Source organism: Eptesicus fuscus, chromosome 19 (genome assembly GCF_027574615.1).
Source record: "Eptesicus fuscus isolate TK198812 chromosome 19, DD_ASM_mEF_20220401, whole genome shotgun sequence".
NCBI lineage: Eukaryota > Metazoa > Chordata > Mammalia > Chiroptera > Vespertilionidae > Eptesicus > Eptesicus fuscus.
This window is the reverse complement of record NC_072491.1, coordinates 14,979,658-15,002,258: the sequence shown is the minus strand read 5'-3', so window position 1 is coordinate 15,002,258 and position 22,601 is coordinate 14,979,658. Positions and strand designations below refer to the sequence as shown.

The 22,601-nt window shown below is 32.2% G+C and overlaps 1 protein-coding gene across 39 annotated transcripts in view; it reads right to left on the bottom strand.

Annotated features, from left to right (window-relative positions):
• RIMS2 (regulating synaptic membrane exocytosis 2) overlaps window positions 1–22,601 on the bottom strand; it is a 357,229-nt gene that overhangs the window by 167,822 nt on the left and 166,806 nt on the right. For 31 of the 39 annotated variants that reach the window (XM_054708317.1, XM_028155990.2, XM_054708319.1 and 28 more), the window contains 7 exons: window positions 21,208–21,254; window positions 20,770–20,882; window positions 10,667–10,797; window positions 8,529–8,700; window positions 6,275–6,428; window positions 2,708–2,776; window positions 989–1,145 (listed from right to left, as the gene is read on the bottom strand). In XM_054708317.1, the coding sequence (XP_054564292.1) occupies window positions 989–1,145; window positions 2,708–2,776; window positions 6,275–6,428; window positions 8,529–8,700; window positions 10,667–10,797; window positions 20,770–20,882; window positions 21,208–21,254 (843 nt within the window). Of the gene's footprint in view, window positions 1–988; window positions 1,146–2,707; window positions 2,777–6,274; window positions 6,429–8,528; window positions 8,701–10,666; window positions 10,798–14,316; window positions 14,365–20,769; window positions 20,883–21,207; window positions 21,255–22,601 lie in introns of all 39 variants that reach the window. The other 8 variants (XM_054708316.1, XM_054708318.1, XM_008148472.3 and 5 more) reach the window with 1 other exon arrangement.

The following is a 22,601-nucleotide window of genomic DNA, read 5'->3' as shown; positions in this document are numbered from 1 at the left end:
GGTCTGGATCATCTATCTCCTTTTCATGATAGAATAAGTCTTTTATATAAGTTCCTAATCATATCACTCTATTGAGAGGTCTATCGCATTTAAGAAATTATTTTTAAAAAAACTCAATAATTTTAGTTTCACTGTCAAACTTAGTTAACTCAACAACTTCAAACATTTTAAACTATGTTTATGAAGTCAATATATTACATTTCCTTTTTAATTTCAATGTCTAAACTTAAGTAAACATTTTAAGTACTTAATATCCTTATAAATTAAATAAGTTATGTTTATAAATAAAAACTTCAAGTTCTCTTAGATGGTTCATACCATACATCAAATTAAGATTATGATTAAAAATTCCAAGTCTAAAATTAATTCAATTATTCATTTATAATAGGAGTTATAATGTTCAAATGTCAAAATTCAAAAATTTCAAATTTATTAAATATTCAAGTATATATATTGTGAATTATGCACATATTTATTAATGGCAAGCATATTATTTCCATGGCTCTAACTCTATTAAGCCTTTCATACTTACCTGGATTGATCAGAGTTTTCCACAAGGCGTAAGACCTGGAGCTACAGATTCACTAAGCCATCCTTCCCTTTAACTCTTCGCATGATGGTTCCTAATTTTAAAGTGCCATCATATGTGTATTTTTTTCCTGTTTCTTAAGTTATCGATATCTCTACCATTTATAAATATAATAAGTTGGTCATAACTAGATCTGCTCAATATTGATAAGTGATTTCAAGCTGGATCCTGTTTATAATTTTGAACTCTTCCAATAAAATAGTACATGGGTCTTCCAAAGTCAGAAAGTAGACTATCTTTTATTTTATTCTCATTATGTAGGTTATCCAATAGCATCTTTGTTTCTCCTGAAGACACTTTTTCCACAAGAATTTATTATCTTAAGAGGTTATTCATGGTATTTTACCATAAATAGGCTTGTAACACCGTCCTACGAATAAAATGTGTATGCTACCTTACCTTTGTGGAGGAGGGACACTGGGTGACCACGATCTAGTCCTTCCTATAACATCTCCTCGGTGAGGAGACCCTGATGGTGAACAATGGTTGGATGACATTACTTGTTCTGGCACTGATAAAGTTGAGCTTTGAAGATCTCGGCCATTGTGTCGATAATCTAAAGGTGGAAAGATTAAGTTGACAGTTACCTACACACTAAGTCCTTTTGTAGTTCCTACTTTAATGAAAAACATAAAATGCTGGTGAAGCTGAAGCCTTTGAATATGGTAAAGGTATAGTATAACATGAAGACATAATAATACTTTGTAAACACTTAAAAAAGGATGACAAATACTCAAATACAGTCCTCAACGGATTATTAAATGATTCACGATATACTCTCTACATAGGCAGAAAGGAAAATGTAGAAACAAGGATGATTTTTTTCTGATGTTAAAAAATAATGAACCCAGGGTAAATACTTTGAATTATTCAGGTTTTCTAAACACTAATCAGTAATAGAAAAGGAGAAAAAAATAGACAGTGTTAACCCAAATAATGAAAGATTCCTATAAAGTTCTTTTTCAAAAATACACTTTCTTTAACAGAATGGAAAAATAAAATGATCATATTTTTGCCATTCTGAAAATAGAAGATGAAAGAATTGAGATGTGCCAAAAATGGCATCAAGATGAAGAAGTTCAAAACCTGAAAGAAATGTTTTAGGATAAAGAAAACTGGAAAAATCAATTATTAAAGGAATAGAATAAATTTGGGGAGAAAATTGTTATGATTCCCAAGCAAGAGACCATGGGAAATATTTTTCAAAACCATTTTATTGAGGTTTAATTCACAAACCATAAAACATGTAAATTATCTTTTCCAGTTGTAGTAAATTAATATATTGTTCACCCTTAGTGCAAAAATAAAAACTAAAAGATAGCCATGGAATTTTTAAAAAGTAATAGGTACCTTGATAGCATGTTAACTGATTCGACTCTTAACAAAAATTGCCAAACAAAAATTCTTGTCAATAATTGGTGCAACTGTAGCATGTTTTACATGCAATAGAACTTATTTTGTTCAAGGTAAAATTAGTCATACCCTTGAAATCTGTTAGGTTAATTTACCTTCAAGAAGAAGAGAAACATTTTCACAATATTAAAGAGTAAAGTGTGATATATTTTTCCCCAGAATTTACTTTTTAAAAAAATGGCTACTTACCTAAATTTTAAATCATCAGATAATTTTTAATAATACATTAGCAAATATTTTAAACTATAATGCCATAATTTCAAAAGTAGCTGCATCTGATACTTAACCAACACAACAACAATGAAAAAAAAATTCAAAATACTTATTCAAGTATTTGACATTTGGGTATGTTGATGATCTCAAAAAGATTTTCTTCTCTTTCACAGTGTTAGCACAGTATGTAAAGAAGTTTTAATTATACAATAATTCCTCAAAATTATAGAGAAATCCTTATTATTTAGTAGTTTAAAACAGGAAATTAATAAGAATTCACTTATCTAAAATATTTCCATATGAATATTCAATCTAACAATTGGTGCAGGTGTTCCAGCAATAAGAACTAATCAGGTTGCCAGAAGGTTCTTTTTGGTGAGATGAGGAGGCAAGTTATTTCTTTCTCATTTTATCAGTCTACTATCTATCTATTGGTAAATAATGATGAATTTACTCTTCCTTCTTATTATAAAATATTTCTGAAATTCTTACCTGACACCACACCAATTCCATCATCACAGTCATAGTCAGAGATTTCACTGTCACTTATTCTCTTTGATCCTATAAAGCAAACAGCAATAATTAAAATTGGTGATTACTAAGGAAAAAATAATAATCTCTCACCAACCTGAAAAATCAATGGAAGGATTTTTGAATGGAACTTGAGAATAAAAAACAGAGAGAGAAGGAAAGTCACATGAGTTCACAAACATATTCTTACACATATTTCATGATGTAGGTATGTTATTCTTGTGATGTGTAAGATAAGCTCTTAAACAGTTTAAAGCTTAAAATAATATTAAATATTAAATGATATAAGTGATGTGATATCGATTGATAAGATGTATTGGAGAAAAAGCTAAGTCGAAATAGCTAAGTTAGGTCTGTTTTAGATGCTTTTAGACGAAGGCACTTGAATTTAGGTAAATTTTAAAACATAAACAACATGTTCTTCCAAAATCATTCATGTGTCTTTTTCTAATAGGACTGTCTAATAAATTAAGTATACCCAATTATTTACTTTCCACACTCATGGAGAGAAAACATAACTTAAGACATCTCAAATATCCCTTTGTAACTATGTTTAGCTGTTTCTCTATTGCTTTGAGAAGAAAATTTGAAATAAATCATCCACAAACTGACAAATACATCTAAATTTTGAATTGTGTTATGTTTTCTAAGAAATAGGCTAAGACAGAAGAGTAAAAATTATTATAAATCAGGAGCTCCATGTATATGTTTTATTGCAAAACAATCCCTTAACAAAATTTCAAAATGTTTATCATGCTTGGCAAAAATTGCATTGATCTGAACTAAGTAGAACTTTGATGGCTAAAGAAGATCATCTTCATGTGAATTAGAAAATATATCACATATATAAACATGTTATATTTTATTTTTTAATATATACACTGAGTGGCCAGATTATTATGATCTCTGAACGCATAATAATCTGGCCACTCAGTATATATCCTATATAATACAAGGCTAATATGCAAATTGTCCCTTCAACCAGGAGTTCGACCAGCAGGCAGGCCAGCCAACCGCCAATGTCCCCTCCCCCTGGCCAGGCTGGCCAAACCCCACCCATGCACGAATTCATGCACCGGGCCTCTAATATATATATATATATATATATATATATATATATATATACACACACACATATATACATATATATATACACACACACACACACACACACACACACATATACATACATATATACATACACACACACACACACACACACTGAGTGGCCAGATTATTATGCGTTCAGAGATCATCATAATCTGGCCACTCAGTGTATATTCCCTACATGAGTCTCAGCAATAGGCACACCCTGACATGATAGAATCATTTATTAAAACATTTAATAAAAGGAGAAAACATATAATCTCTCTCTCTCTCTCTCTCTCTCTCTATATATCTATATATATATATATATATATATATATATATATAAAAATAATAGAGAAATATGCTAATTAACTGGGACGCTATAACGTGTCGACCAGACAGGAGGTGGCTGAACACGCAGTGTCGAGGACGGGGCAGCAGGGGCCTCCGTGTGCCTGCGCTGGGGGAGGGCCTGGTCAGCAGCCGCCAAGGCTGCTTCAAGGGCTGGAGAGGGAGGCAGGGCTGCACCCGCAGCAGACGTGGCTGCTGCAAGGCCTGGGGAGCCAGGCAGGGCCGAACCGGTGACTCCAGGGTGGGCGGTGTAGCTGAACCCACCCCCAGGCAGGTCCAGCCGCACAGCTTGACAGGAGGCAAGTGTGGCCCGCAGGCAGCACCCAGCAAGGCCTGCTTGGCCCTCGCCACGGCGACCCAGGAGCAGGCAAGCACGGCCCACAGGCAGCACCCAGCAGGGCCTGCTTGCCCATCGCCACGGTGTGGAGCAGGCAGGCCCCGCAGAGAGCAGAGAACCACGGGGAGCAGGCCTAAGCCGTCAGTAGGACATCCTCTGAGGGCTCCCGAATTGGAGAGGGTGCAGGTCAGGTTGAGGGAACCCCCCCCCCCATGCACGAATTTCATGCACCAGGCCTCTAGTAATAAATAAAAACAGTGTTGCTATTTCAAAAAAATGATTTGTTTAGTCTACTTACATTTTGTTATTCATTACATAGACTAAACTCACTTATCAGAAAATAAATGCTTTCCTGTAGGTTTATAAAGCATTGAGATCTCACATTGTCTAAGATGTCTAAAGTAGCAATATTTGAACATTCTAGGAATGCCCTCCAATATTAGAAATACCCTACAAACATTTTTTCTTGTTTTGCTTGTTTTAATCCCTGCCCTCTTAGGACAGGAAGTCTTGGTTGCCAGGAACTGCATTCTTGTTTTTTTCCTTCTAATGGTTAGGTAGCAGAAAACAATCTGAGATCATGTGGTTTCACTGAATGAATTCACTATTTTCCTCCTAAATTCCTATGTCATTAAACTTTAGACCAAATCAAATCTGAGGCTGTTATAGCTCCAACTGACATGCAAACTAGAATCATCTGATGACATCCAACAGACTGGGCATATAAGGGTATTATACAATTAGGACATACATTCTAAACAGACTCAGAAGAGAGGAGGGATAACACAGATGAAGTTATTGAGAGATTTAAGGAGAACAGATGATTACTATGCCAGGTACACTACAGAGCATAAAGATTACATGCTTCTAGTATTGGTCAAGAATCAGATCTGCCCCTGATATAAGACAATAATGACACCAGTAAAAAAATATCTAGAGGTCTGTATGTGTATATGTAATTGCCATCCAAGAGAAAAGAAATTCAATTGGGTAGAGAATTAAAAGAAATATTGGCCCCAAATCCACCCAAATAGCTGAAATCCTGAAAAACTTAATTGTGAAATCATGTCTCTTTTATCTTACACCAAGCAACAGCATCATTTTGGTTTTGTCTCAATAATTTGTTTCCATTCACTCTTCTTTGAAGACTTGTGGTCATGGGCTGAATGAAAGTATAATAGGTATGATGTTTTCTATTTTAAAAATTGAAAGGGTGATAATATTACATTTTACTAAGTAAAGAATTATTTGAGAATTTTAAGAGATGAATCTAGTTGATATGAGACAAAGAATGAAGTATCAAATTAAAGAAATCTCTAACTGAACTGTTATAATTCAAATGTTATGAAAACAGTTAATATCAAATAATAAATTTAGAAATGATTTGTCATGTTAAAAAGGAAGATTTTTACCTTAAGATGCTACACAACTTTAACTGAAAACAATAAAGAATATAAAAAAATAAAGACTTAAACATCCAAATACACTTTTCAAACTAATGTTTCAGGAAAGAAATGAATAACATTACTCATCAATGAATCAAAAATAACTGTTTCATTCGGAGTCAGACTATACATACTATACATAGGTATAACCTCATTTTAGTGTATCAAACAATTAAAAGCTTCAATAACAGCTATGAAAACACTGAGATACCTGCTAATACCCATAAAGATATCTTCAAATTCCATGTCATATATATCATTCAAGATAATTCAATAAAGACAGGATAAATTATACTGAAAACTTACTTTGCAACCTCCGCGTTGGGCTCTCTCCATGGAGCTGTCTTCGTGGCATGTAGGGAGAAGGATGGGGAAGTGGGAAGGAAGAGACATCATGGGTCTGAAGTTTGTACCAATGTGGCTCATCATCTAATAATGCTGTTTCTAATTCAATTAAAATCTACAAAGCCAAGAGACAAAAAACTGTTATATATCAATAATACAGAAATTCTCTTAAAATATAATAGTAATGCTATTAGATCAAAAGCAAAGTCATGTTGCAAAGTTATTCATATGTTTTGACAATAAATAAGATAAATATTTATAACTTCTTAATTATTTAAAAGTTTTAAATATCTAAGATAAATTTATTTTGACTAATCACCTACTAGAGGCTATTCAATTTGCTATTATAGAAATAACACCTATTATTAAAAGTCTATAATAATACTAATGTATTTTATAATTTTAAAAGCATTTTCATTCATTAATTTAGCCTTTTCATAAACTCTAAATGGAGAGAGAAAATCAAATTAGAAGGGTCTAATGTGTATTAAAAACCATGTTATATGTTGCCTAAATTTTCTGGGGAAAAACAACCTACTGGTTTGGTCTTATTATTCAACTTTTACAGAAAAGGATATCAAGGCTAAAAAAAGGTTTAAAAGAGCTTGTCTAAGCTCACATCAGCTGGTAAGTGAGAGAGGTTTAACATGAATCAAATAAAACTCTGTTCAATATATGCTGCTAAAGATTCAAAATAGGAACATATGATTTTTAAAAATGAAACATACGCATTTTAAAATATAAATGTTTAACAAATTTTAACAGGAAACCAGTCCATAGAAATTAATAACTCTTTTTATTTTCTTTTAGGGTCAGGTGCAAATATGATAACATTTATGCTTAGGAACATGAGACAACTGCTATTTAGTGATAAATCATTATTTACCTATGGGAGGTAACAAAGCAAAATAGCTAAGTTCTTTCATTCTTCCCAAATTTTCCCTAGTCATTTTCAAAGTTATAGGCCCTGTATTCCAAATTTTGACACATACACACACACTTATTTAATCCTGATATTAACTCCTAGTATTCCTACTTGGTTGATGAGGAAACTGAAAGAGAAACAGATATAATAACTTGCTCAAGGACACAGGCTGGGAAGCAGACGTACCACAAATGCAAGACCCAGACAGCTGTCCCAGATGCTGCTCCTTACAACTATGCTACCCTTCTTCCTAACTGGCTTATTACCCTGTGATTACTTCGCTACTGACATTCAGTTTGATATTTCTCTAGATGGTTGGTTTTCCCATGAGGTTACCATTTTATTTACTCAGGAAAAGGAATCACACTGAAAAGTGCTGAAAGCAGGTAACTTAGTGTGTTAATAGCTGAAGAACGGCCTCTCATCTTGCCCCTCTCCAGTTAAGTAATTCTCCACATTGCACTGAAACATTCTTCTCAAATCCAATGCAATCAAGCCATTCTCTTTTTTAAATCTATCATTGGTTCCCATTACCCACAGGATACAATCCAAACTTTTTAATGTGACGGATTAAGGGACACTCTCTGGTGGCAGTTTAACCTTCAAGTCTCATTTCTTACCACTTTCCCTTCCAGCTTCAGTGCAGTTGTCAAGACCCCCTCAACTCCAGTGTCTTATTCCCTCTTCAGAAATTTCACTCCCCTGGACTTTGCTACATTCTGCTTTCGTTCCCTGGACCACATGCCTCTCCTTTGCACAGCAAGTATGTACATATTCCTGTTGCATTACTCTGTAACAGCATTTGCCATACTATATTATAACTGCCTATTCACTCATCTGTATCCCCAGTGGATTATGAATTCCTTGAAGGAAGTAACATGCTGTATTCACCTTGGAAGCATCAGAGCCTAGCATATTACAGGCATATTGCAAAGCTTAAACAAAATCCAGGACGAAATGACTGAACTAAAAGCAGTATGATTGGTTCAGTAAACTAAAATGATATCGCACATATTATAAAACAGCAATATATATTTGTGAAACTCTTATCGTTCAACAATGAGACATGAGAATACATTAAGAATAAACATGTAAATATTGTCAGAGTATTAGAACCACTGTTTATGACATCAATAAATTCTGTCTTAAAACAGTAGCTAAACTGATTCCATTAAATAAATTATGTTTACTTTTCAGATATTCAAAATACAGATTTTTTACTGACGGTCATATAAAAAAAATATTAAGGGATGACACGAACAGTTTAAGCTTTAACATAACTCCAGATACCTCTCCTAAGAATTCACTTTCTTCCTCTCGAACTCGAGCTTGATCCCAAAGGGTAATCTCCAACATTCGTTCCCGAAATTCTCTTCGGTGGACTGGAGAATAAATGAATGTTTGGTTCCATTTGGGTTCCAATGTTTTCTTTACAGTTTTCGTTCTTCTTTTGTTTTTATCACTATGAGAAAATTAGAATATATGAACTTATATAAAACTTCATTTTAAATTTGCCATAAAATTATTAATGTAAAATTTCTCAGGAAAGAGGTCAAGTAAAGTTTTGCCACAAATTTATCAAAAATTGCAAATGTTGTAATCTTTAAAATTACTACTAAAATTTGTAAGTTGTATAGTTATATTACTTAGGGGTATTGACTTAATAATAGCAACATTTAAATTAAGTTTGAAATTTTTCCATGAGATAATTAAATACTTTATCTTTCTCAAAATCTAAATAAGACTACAGAATCTTATTCCGAATCGCCCAATTGGAAACCTTCCAAATGCTAGTTAACCAATGACACTTCAGATACTATTCACTTAAACTGCCCGAGTCTCATTGGACAAAAAACTCTAGTAAACTGTGATGTTCACCACCTCACTGTGATAGTTTTCTCTCACTCCGGTCCTTCTAAAATTTTAACTAATATTTTAAAGCATCTACTTATATTCCATCCATTAAAGAGTGAATTATGAAACTCTGTCAAGAGACAAAGTTCCTTCCATGAAGGACAGTAAGAAAGCATTTATTTGGAGGGAGCCTTGCTATCTAATTTAGGAATGGTCTACACTGTGATCTGAAAGGGAAGAGAAGAAACAGCCTTGACTTCCTCCTAAGGAGTGAAGAAAGCTCCCAAAGAAAGGCTATTTCAGAAGGGATTTCTTCAGAAGGGAGGGAGACTGGATAATCTCTGCAGTTCTTTGCAAACCCAGCAGATATGATTGCAATTTAATAAGGCAAACTGAAGTTTAACCTAGATTTAACACTCTAGTCATGGATGTCCTCTTCCTCCATTCCAGTTCAAAGTGTCTCCCCGTCCAAAAGACAACCTACGTTGTTAGAGAACAACTATCCCCAAGCAAACTTTGTGAAATAAAATGAGATAGCAAATAACCTCTGACCATTTTAGATCTTGTCTCCCCTTGACATATTTTCTGAGAAATTTCTATGACAACTTTCAAAATGTGTATCCTAAAATGTAAGGCCTTTCTTAATGTCTTTCATCCTTCTCATCTTTTTCTTGGCTGAAATTGTTCTTCAGAGGACACTCTGGCACCCAACGCAACCTGGCTGACTTAAACTAAGCAAATGAGGACCCGAAAGTGTAGGAACATATTTAAGATCACATTGTGCCCAGTCCTTTCCAACCTGAGAGAAAGGAGCAGACCTTGAGAATACCCTGCCCTGACGGCAGGATGCAGAACAGATGGGGGGAGGATAACTGGGGCCGTTACTTCTTTCTTTTTCCACGATACTATTGAATAATCTCTTATCTCTCATGTGCCTGAAATTTACGGCGACGAGCACATAATTTTTTATAGTTTTTTCTCCAATCCTAATTTCTCTATTTAAATCGGGGGAGAACAATATTGTTTATGTTGATTAGCAAGGACACACAACAGGATGACCCAGGAAGAAGCTGATTCTGGGCCAAATGGTAAATTTCCTTGAGTACATGGGGTGGTGAAATAAAAAATACACTCATTAATTTTACAGAATTTAAAGAAATAATACCTTTGCCAGAGAAAACAGAAATTATAGAGGAATACGATGAGTAATGCCTTTTAGAACCATTTCTAGCGTTTGCCTCTGCAGTGTGTTGAAAATACATTTTGTTTAAAGGAGGCAAATTTTTAGTAATTTTGATAAGCAGAAACATATTATTTAAGAAATAATCCACACCACCAAAAATAAATATGCAATAAAATAGTCTATATTACAGACATTTGATATAAATTTTAAAAACTTTATATCAAAATATCTACTGTCACTATTTTGAATCCTAAGAATCATTATGCTTATGTTCAACTTTGTAAGTATCTGAAAGGTATGAAAAAATAAGTGATACAGAATAAAAACACTCATTGCTATTAACATTTCTCACTTACTTTCAAAAACATTTATTTTTCTTTCATATCCCTACCTTCTGTCTGGAAGAAAGTAAATTTTAACGTAAGGATTCCTTGGCCTCCCATCTTCCCTGGAAGGGAGATCCTTTGCTCCCAAAATTGTAACTATTAGTTGGTGACCAACCTTGTCAAACCATAGTTTTATCTGAAAAGCAAAAATATTCATTTATCAGCTCAAACATTTACTGCCTTAAAATAATTTTTATGTCCCCCCCGTCTTCATTCACCACATTCTCTTACATTAAATACTGGCAGAGAATATAAATTTCATTTAGTAAACTGCATTTAGTTAAAATAAAGGGATATGCTTTAATAACTTCAATGAATAGAGCAATTAATCCAAATATGTCAGTTTGATTCATAATTACTTGGAATTTTCTTATCCTAATTTGATTGCTTATTAACATGCACATAATAATTATACTACTATAACTAAGGACTGTCTACGCAATGATTGCTGAGTTTTATCTTAATTCAAGAATCACTGTAGCTCATTTTGGCTCCCCTACAATAGTAAGCTCAAATAAATGCACAAAATGAACTGAATAGATAGTAACTTGTTTATATGGCATTCATCGGGAATGTTTAAGCACATGTTTTATGTAATTCCACAGCAGAAGACATTTCAAGGATTATAAGCACCAGTAAATTACTAGTAGCTTTAGTCAATAGACTCCTTAAGTTTGCATTTAAAACGATAATAAATTAATGTTTTTAAGTTTTTCTTCTAAATAAAGTCTCTTTTTTGTGATGTAAATGTAGCACATCCTTAGAAAATAGTAAGGGTAGATGTTTTAATTTGAGATGTGGAAATGTGAATAATTTCCCTATGCCTTAATTAGGAATTGGAACTTCAGATCCAGCTGCAGAATTAATTCGATGTAACTACTGTCACCTCCCACACACGTACCTCACACCCCCACACCTAGCTAGCTGATTCTACTCTGTCAAGATCTCTAACTGTCACTCTGACCCACAAATTGGTTCAGAACTCACTTGATACTATCTTGAAATTGATATTGAATCAAAAATTTTAAATTTGGGAATAAAATGTATTTGTAGAATCTGTATTTTATGGTTTATATATTTTTATGGTGTATATACGTATGTTAATTATTTAATTTTTCCTTTCACTTGAATATACGTTTTGCAGTCGTTTACAAAACTTAAATATACATCTCATGTCAGTCCTTCCTTCTCTTCTCCAAAGCGGACAGTCAGGTCTGGGCCAGGCTAACAGGGCTTGTGACTCCCTCCCTTTGTATGTTAGGGAATGAGAAGCTGAGCTAGAGAAGAGGAAGACAGATGGCCCAGAAGAGTATATAAAATTATTTATATGTTTTTCTTTTTTTTTTTGTCAAATAGAATCAGCCCTCTTATAGAACTACAGAAGAAATATTTAAATTTTTAAAACTGTAATTACTACTCTCTTAGTTGTGCTAAGTCCTTATGTTTAATCTTGCTGCTCTGTAATAAAACGTTTTCATAACAGAGCTGCTCCGTTTAAACAGACCAGCTAATCTGCGGTTCACTCCTGCATCAGGGTTATCTGGTTTATTTGTGAAGAAGCTAAAAATTCCTGTGGCCCACCTCTCACCTACTGAATCAGAATAGGGTCCAGGAATTACCATTTTAACAAAGTCCTCCAATTCCCACGGACATTACAGTTTGAGAACCATGGCCTTAGATTATGGGATCAACCTGAAAGAAAAGCCTCTAACATTTGAATGGAGAAAAAAAGTTCACATATTTGCTTGCCTAACAATATCAGAACATAGATACAGATAAGGTAAGTGGGAAATAGACTAAGTTGTTCTGGAAAAAGACATGAAGGGAAAACAAAACAAAACGGTAAGAAATGAGTGTCTTGTGTATGACATGAAACAGATGTTTGCAGATAGCATGCATCATGGTTCCTCTAAAATGTGTGATCAAAACCAGATTAATTTCTGATATTCTCTATTGTCTATAGAAATAAATAAAGCCAATTGCTTTATTTTTCTATGATATTAAAAATTCTACATTAGACACCTTAAGGAGAAAAAAACTAAAAAGCTAAAAAAAATTCCCAATAAACTTTACACTTAAGAAACAATGATCATTATTAGACTAAGCTCATTTCTGTGAGTTATTGTTGTTTTTTTTAAGGATTGAGACTAAGCACTTGAAGCCATCGCCACAGTCAATACTTTTACTCCTTTGAAATCATTACAGCTAAACAGCTGAGATATATATTTCAAATGTCTGATAAAGAGTATTCTTTTTAGATTTTCTTATGCCATGGAAAGTAGGAAATAGCACTTATTAGTAATATTCATTTTTATACAAACATATTAGGCATATAACTTTCATATTTTTATACTATGTAAGAACTTATTGAATTAAACGTTACAAATATATAAATGTTTAAATATATAGATATGAAACAGGCACATTTTAACTTTAATAATTTTTTAATCAAAATTACACTTTTTAATAAATTCTCTTAAACTGGGCATCTGATCAATAGCTCCATTTTCATTTTATACTACAGGACTTGCATAGAAGTTTTTAATATATATCCAGTTCACACTATCAAAATATAATCATTTTATTAGCTAGATTATTTTATCTCATTTTGAAATTCTTTATCTGTGCTTTTTAAATGAATGGTTAGTATATCTGTTGATTCTCCAAAACAAAACAAAATGTATTTCACAATTCTAAAAATGACATATGTCTTTATATTTACCTCATTTTCACTAATAAAACTCTTGGTATTATTTTAATTGTTTTAACATAATTATCATTCCAGATTTCCAGCTTAACCATGTAAACATTTTTAAATTCCCTAAGCAGAACCTGAGTAGCACAAGTAAATATTTTATACTCTATAATATTAACTAGAACAATTTTCATTTTAAATATTTAAATTAAATTAGCATTACTCAAAACCAGCAATAACAAAAAAATACATGCAGCAAAGCAAGGAAAGCATAATACTATCTTTAAAAAAAAAACTATATTGATATTACTTTACCATATAAGGTTTTCCTAATGAAAAGAGGCAAACAACTTGTACCCAATTATTACAGAAAAATTAAATGAAATTACAATTACAAAATGTAAACAAAATAAACCAAACACATTTTATTTGGGGATTGTGATTTTGTTCTTTCAAAGTAATATACTTTCCAAATGTTGAACCTTATACATAATAGGCATAAAATTCATATTTTCAATAAGGTACAAATTTATTTGCCAATCTCCTCAAGGAGTTATTGTTTGGAAAATGCAAACAAATGTAGATGTTAAGTGACATAATGAATGATTTAAAGAGACAGCAACCTTGCATAATAAAAGCAAATATAAACAGTTAAATAAGCTTTTTCTTTTGATGTGACTTATATAAGTAGAATCTACATTAAATGTCACTTTGAACCTATGACTTTTAGTATTCAGTTCATCATATAAAATCACTAACAAAAATTGTCTCTTTAAATTTTTATTGTATTTTAATCCCCATGCAGAATTTTACAAGCTGGCTCATAAAATGATTGGAAAGTCAATAATATGACTTGGAGCAACATACCAAAACATGTTTTCCTACTACGCATTTTCCAAAAACATACAAATAAGGGTTAAAACACAGCTTTAGTTTCTATCAGGCAGACAAGGCCTTTACCTGAACCCTAGGAACAAAAGGCGTTGTTCTTCTACTAAGGCTTTGGCTCTGGTAAGCAAAATTAAAGAAAAAAGCAATAAAACAAAACCAAAAGGACAACACGCTGGAACTAAAAGACCAAAGTAAAAACAAACACATACAACTACCCCTCAAATATAATTTCCCCATGGCAATATACATCTAAATTAAGTACATCAATGTAATGAATAAATTAATTTTGCCAAAATGCTAAAATATATAAAAATCTTAGAATTTTAAAATCAGTTTTTTAAGTGCAATAAAAACAATAGGAATTAGGACCTAATGTAAAATAACATATTCAGTCTCATAAATTCTGAAAGAATAATTACAAACGGAACCCAATAGCCAAGAAGTTTCAGGTTTCATCCTTACACACACGATATAGGGGAAAAAAATCACAGTCCAAATGACATGAGATAGGAATGCATTATAGAATTATTAGTGAAAAGACATTTTTACAAGGAATTGTGACTTGTCCAAAATGGTATGTCTAACAAAAGTCTAAAAAAACATTAGTCAAGTTGGCTTAGCATTAATTGTTAAAAGAATAAACACAGTCAGATAAAAGTATGCTGGAATGCACTGGATTAATTAGGTAATTCATACTTTTAAGGATTTACACCATTTTCAGACATTTATTATGTACCACTTGAGATAATCATACCTATTAATGAAAATACATACCTTACTTTTTTTTATTTATATAGTTCTCTATATTTTTCCAAGCATTTACTGACCGTTTATTGCAAGTTTATTGCCTCCAACAACACTAGGTGGTTGTCAGTACTATCTCCAATTTGTAGATAAGGAAAGAGAAACAGAGCAACACCACGGAAGAGGCTAGATACTCAAACAAAAGGTAAGACACTCTAAAGGTAGAAGATAGAGCCTACCTCCGATTAAATCACTCTATTTCATATTCTTTGAGTAAAATCAAATTTCAATTCTCTTCTGACTTACTTTGTTTTCATTTGAAACTGTTTCCAACAAAAACACCACAACAATCAGAATTGTGTGCCTTTATTAAGGCATGCCCACAGTTAAATCAGGAACAAAATCAGATGCGTATCTCTGGGTTTGGGAATGGATTTCAAGGCATTTAATTTTGCTTTTCACCAAAATTCCATTCCATTCCTTACATTTCTCATGGATGCCTCTCTTGTCTAATTCCCCTGCTAGATGGAAGCAGTTAATAGGGACTAGGAGGACTGGTGCCCAATTTACCTATCATCAGACTTACACTTTGTAAGACATAAATCTAAGACCTTCAGGAAAGAAGACTTTAAAAACAGACTACCATTCAATCATGAGTCATCCTCATTCTCTCTCTCCAAGAACTAAGGAGTACCAAATCTGAGCTGTCTTCCTTTTTGTGTGGAAACACATCCAAAGGAAGAAAGAAATGGTTAGATATGGAGTGTGTTACTGACCCTTGTTTGCACAACTCTAGATGGATAATCCTCCAGCAAATGGGGAAGGGATGTATGAAATGCATATAAATTAACTAGGTACACTAAAGTAAAGAACTAATGCCTGACCTGGCTTGGCTCAGTGGACAGAGTATTGGCCAGAGGACTGAACGGTCCCAGGTTCAATTCTGGTCAAGGGCATGTACCTCAGTTGCATGCTTGATCCCTGGCTTGCAGGAGGCAACCAATCGATGTGTCTCTCTCACAATGATGTTTCCCTCTCTCTGTCTCTCCTTCTTCCTTCCACTCTCTCTAAACATCAATGTAAAAATATTCTCAGGTGAGGATTTAGAAAAAGAAAAAAGAAAAGTACTAACAAGGTACATTATTTAGTAGTAGATTTTATTTTCCTTGCCCTCTCACCTGCTCTACCTGTTTTACACCAAAAATATCAAGGTAATGGAAGTAAATATTACTTCATAAACTAAAAAATTACTTTAAAAGAAATAGTACTTTAAAGTAAACTAATCTTTAAGGCAAACATTGTCAACCTTCTAAAATGATCTCAAAAGGGCAACTCATGGAATTCTGAAATCAACTATTTCAATTCTATGGCAAATTTAAATAATCTTCACCCATAAGTTCACACTTTAAACTTGGCTATAAAAACATACCTTGATTTATTAGTTTTTTTAAGTGAGTTGAAATTCAAATTCGACAAATCATTTTAAAGTGTGTGACCCAAAGGCACTTAGTGCATTCACAATGCTGTGCAACCATCCCCTCCCTCTACTTTCAAAGCTTTTTCATCGCCCCCCAAAAATAGGGTATCATTTACCTGTTAAGTAACCACTCCCTGTGCCCCCCATCATCCTAATTCCTGGCAACCGCTAAGCTGCTTCTGTCTCTATGGATTCTGGATATTTCACATAGGAATGGTGAAGTATCATGTATTTCATTGCAACTTGTAATTAACATTACTTCATTTATTTTAAACATGAAAATACCTGATATCTGTAACAATTCAGACTCATCCAAATAAAAAAATCTGATTTTGTATGCCACCATTTATTTTGCACTTTTCATGTCACCTTCTTCTATAGACTGTTCTGCTCTATGTAGGACATTCCTTTTAAGCAATGCTTCTGGAGTAACAAGACTTTGACAAGAGGGGTGAAAGATAAACGCTCAGAGAAAAAAACTTTAGTTTGCAGAAAGTTTTAAAAAGTCTATAGAGTTTCTAAGGAGATATAAAAGATGTATCTCTATTGTTCAGTGACTTATTCCCTTTAAAAGGGGGCATATGTAATGGACAGGTACAGCATTTACAAACTCATCATTAAAAATGGAGTCAGAAAAATATTAAAACAAAGTAACTCAGGGAAACATTGCCACCATAAATCAACCACAGGCCCTAACGTAAAATAAGATTGTCAAAAAAAAGTCAGTGTATTCCTATAGTAAAAAAGAATTCTGACCCATTTCTCACTTTTAAAAGACAGGAGAGCTAAATTTTTATCTTAATTATCAAAAAGTAGTCCAAAACTGCAAATTAATTTAAAAATATTGAGAGATAATAAAAGTAATTCTCTGAAGAAGGAAACTGCTCAATATGGAAGAACCCATATATATTTTTTTAAATCCACACACGAGTGCTGACAGTGAAAAGGCTAACTTATAGTCCAGGTGTCATAAACATGAACTCACACTGATTTTCTCACCAAGTACATTAACAGCACTTTCATAGCCATGCCTAGAATAACCACAAGCAGCAGCACAATCCGAGCATGGAGAGGAAATACACTGCATAATATTTTAAAAATCATCAACAACCTTGAGCATGAAAGTTTAAACAATAATTTGCATTTATGTATATTTTATACTTGAGGATATATCAGTCCTTGAACTGACATGAATATATTAGGAAGGCCGGATCACATATTAGGCAAATTATCTTTTTTCTCAGGCATTAGCAATGTCATGATTATGTAAATGAGTTATGGGCCTGGTAAACTCTCACCAAAAGCAATAATGCCCAAAGATAAAATGCAAGGATACAGAAAGTGTGATGCTGCCTTGTGAGTTTCTAGGGGTGTTACCAAAGGGTGATATACACTTGGACACACATTTTCCAACCTCTACATTATTACAGCATACCAAAATTGCCTCCAGTTGGCAGAAACGGGATCTACACTAATAAAAGAGAAAGATGCAAATTGACCGTACCTTCGTGACGCCCACCAGCCAATCAGGAGTGAGTATGCAAATTAACCCAACAAAGATGCCAGGTTAATTTGCACACACAGGCGCTGAGCGGCCGGGGGTGGGACACTTGCGTCATCGCCACTGCGACGACAAAGGTGTTCCACACCGCCCCAGCCGCTCTGGGCCTCTGGGGAGCGTGGGAAGGTGGAAAGGCAGCTCCGGGCCAGAGCAAAGGTGGTGCTGGCAGCCGGGGGAAGGAAGGCCCGTTCTTGCACGAATCTTCGTGCATCGGGCCTCTAGTTAAATATAAAAGGAAAGACTATATCCAAAGGGTATATTGCTCATGTTTTCCTGCCTGCAAAGAATAAGTATAAAATTAAGTTTCATGAGGGTAAAATTCATGTTTATCTTATTCATTGTTGTATTCCCAGCTACTAGTATTATGGCTGAAATGGAATCAGACCTTAACATATATTTCTTAAAAAGATAATTGGAGGTAATTTGGCAAAAATATTTTTTGGGGACATTTGGGCAATAGATCTCAAGAACTCTAAAATTTTCTTTTCCTTTCATATTTCAATTTTAATTCTGGAAAGTTATCCCAACAAATATTTTGTCCTAACAAAATATGCAAGATTTATATTAAAGAATTTCCAAGGCTTTGCTATTTATAATAACATAAATGAGAAACAAAATATCCCATTATAACAAATTAAGTTAAAAATGGAATAATAAATAGGTATTAAAATAATTTTAAGCAATTTTAAGTTTAATGAAAAACTGCACAATATTAGTAAATGAAAAAGGTTTTCAAATAGTATACATGAATTTGTTAGTTTTGTATAAAAATTATATGTATATGAATAATTATCTTTTAGTGGAAGGATTATAAGTGATTTTTATTATTTATTTATTTATCTATACTTTCTAGATTTTCCACAAAAAATATTATATTTGTAAAGATTATCTTATTGGAACATACTCATTCTAACTCATAAAAAAATGATAAAATGGTACATATTTAAAATTATAATTACATGGATTTTAAACCAGCATCATTTATGAATTTAAATACTATAACTTTATAACATTATAAATATTTATAAGTAAAACTTTTATGTTTATATTTCTCCTAAATATTTCACAATGCTACCTTTTTACTGTATTCATTTTGAACCATGAGGAAAAATTGAAGAATCTGAAATTTGTCTAAATCTTTCCTAGTCCAATTTGTAATGGGGCCTTGGGATTTTAAATGAGGTAACAAAGTGGTACTTATCATGGAAGTATAACTTTCACTCCTTCCTCCTCCACCAACTGAAGCCAACTACACACACACACACACACACACACACACACACACACACTTATTTATATACTGGTATCATCCAGCTACTCAGAACATTACTTAAAGATGAACTATTTAAACACAAGCATAAAAAAGAAAAACAGCTAACATTTATTAGCACTTCCTAAAATGGTGGAAAAAAAGACATATATATATATATATATATTTGTAACCATAAATAACAACATTCGTACTGTCAACATATGTAAGAGAATAAGGAGAAAGATTCTACTATTGTGGAAAAATAAAAAAGACCGTTGTCCTCAAATGAAAAATTCACTGTTTATGAAAGAGAAAGGAAAAGAATACAGAGAAAAATTTACTTTAGTAAGACATATACAATCTCCTAACATTAGCTCAGTTTTTTCCTTGCATAACTATTTTTAATTGCCAGTTTTTTTATCAAAATACCCCCAGAACAGACATGTCTAATGACTTGGTCAATAAACTTTAATATACTAAGTGTGCTTATACTTTCTATCTCTTTTAAATTAATGAAAATTTAGTAAAAATCAAACATCTCCCTTTCTCCTAAAAATATAAAAGTTTTGTAGCTTATTTAGTAAAGATTTTTCCTTTTGCTCTTAAAATATTAATCCAAGAATAGTTTAGTTTTTATTTATACTTTTTATACAAAACTCACTGTCTGAATTTTGAGTATCTAAATAGTTCTTAATATCCATAAAGTTTCAAATTTAATAACTTAGTGACATTATTGTCAATACTAACCTTATTTTTCTAAAATATGGATGGATAAATTTTAATATTTTAACATTTTAAAATGGTTTAAAAAGGGAAATAAAACTGAAGAAGTTAACAAAAAAGTGAGGGCTTACATTTGCAAAGCTCTTCTAATATAGACATAAAACACATAATTGAACTTTTAACTTTCATTATAAAATGTTCGAATTAGGGATCATTTAATATAAAATCATCTGGTGTACTCAGTAGTCAATTATATATTTACTCATGTACTTAATTTTGTCTGTTGACAAAAGCATCTCAAGTATCATTATATTTCAGAGCAATATTCTTACCCCACTCAAAATTTCCTTAAGGTTGAAAAGCAGAGAAAAGTACATAAATATTTACTTTTATCTTAAATATACCATCTTTGTATAGTGCAGAATTTTTATTTCCCTTAAAAGTTCATGACACTTTATAGTCATTTTAGGATATGGAGCAAAAATCATAACCTTGAATTTTGGAATATTATTACTAAAGTAAAAAACATTGTAGATATCTCCACAAATTCTTAAGCTCATTACATTATAGGAAACCTAACTCTAATAAAGAAAGCACTATGATAAATAATTAAAATTAAATTTCAATTAATTACTAAGAATGAGAAAGTTGATGGTTAAAGGCACAATTATATTCTAAGAAGAACTTGGTTTACCAAAAACTAGCAACATATAATAAAAACACTACTTGATATTCAAAAAAGAAATTAATTTAGTGATTACATACTGAAAGTTGTCCAGATAAAAACTGTGGAACATCTCGCAACATGCCAGGACTCATGGGAGAGGTAACGGAAATAGAAGGACGATCCATTTTTTGAGATTCAAATGAGCTAGAACCTGAAATGGCAATCACACATAAAGAATAACAACAATGGCTCTTCATTGGTATTTAATCATCTTCACCATCTAGCTCTTAAATTTTATTTTTAATGTCCACAGAATGTCATTCCACTTTCCTAGCCACCATGTGCCAAAGTGATTAGAGGCTTTTACTGGAGCATAAGTGAAGTTTAGTACTCAGAAGTGATATGCATGAATGATTTGAATGGAGGGGAAGGGACAAATTGGAAAGGGAGTAAAAATGGGGCTAACGGGATACTTCATTTTCTCCTGATGAATGACATTATTAACAACATTCTCTTCTAGAATACATGAAACTTACTGGACTCCAGTTGTGCATGTGTGCTATCAGGTATTCTAGGTATATCTCTGAAATGATAGAAAAGGAAAACAAGAAATTGTTGCAACAATTAATGCAACTACTATTTTCATCATTATCAACCTATATTCTTGGTTAAGATCAATTAATTTTTAAAGATATTAAAATTCATACCCATTTATAGCAGATGTATAAAAACATATACTTTACTTTCTATATGCCTCACTAAACAATTGTCCATTCTAAAAAATTTCTGCATTCAACAAGTTTTATAAATACATTGTAAGTCTATTCCATTCTTTATTTTTATTTGCTGTTGTTCTAAATATTAAAATGCAAATAAAGTATCACCAAAACAAAAATTTAATTATTCAGATTTTGATGGAAACTTTTTAAATGTAATAACTCCATTTAGAAAAATGTAAACATGTTCCTTATTGGGACTTACAAAATTACTACGTAACTGCATTTACACACAAAAAAATGTACATTTTCTTTTGAGATTTGCCAAAAGGGGTAGATATTAATGGTTAAGATCATTCAGAAAATTACATAAAAGGATATTTAAGACATTAAACAAAAATGTTGATTATCTTTTAATATGAAGAAATACATTTAATATACTAGGTTGAAACAGTACAGTTTTAACATAATAAAAACTTTGAAAAGACAAAATGAAAAACAAATAAATTTCATGTGCCAGATTCATTACTTTTGAAAGGAACATTTCAAAAACTAAGTTACTGATATAAGTCATTTTATACAGGATAAAAAGATAACAAAATAATATAGTCCAATCTTTTCCTAAATGAATGAAAACTAGGCATTATATTCTATAGCACAAAATAATTTCTACCCTAAAAAGTTTTTACCATGAAAATAAATTTAATAATTCCCTGTCAGTTTATAATATTTAATTGCTTTTTCTAATTATAGTATATCTTTTACATTGGCTTAGAATATAAGCTTCTATAAAGGAAAGACTACTGTGATAATGAGTAATTCTCATAACATAGATGCAAAGGACTATATTTATTGCCAACTTTTGGAAATTGTCGGTTTAATCTATAGGTAACAAACTATAAAAACAAATGAGTATTTGGCATTTGCTTATATTTTTACCTTTCTTTGTTGAAATTTCCATTTGGGGAAAAAATAAAAATCATAGAATATAGTCGATCCTCATTTTCACAATATAAAGGAACATAGTTCATGAAACTTCCTTTAAAAGTAATTGTTACTACAGTCCCCTTCTACTAATGCCATCAACCATCTACTAAGTTACTAAAATAAAAACAATAAAAAGATAAATATTTCTTCTTTTGTAATTAACTTTACAGATAGAGATGTCATGATTTTTGGTGAGGTGTTTTTAGTAAAAGAAATGTCCTCGAAAT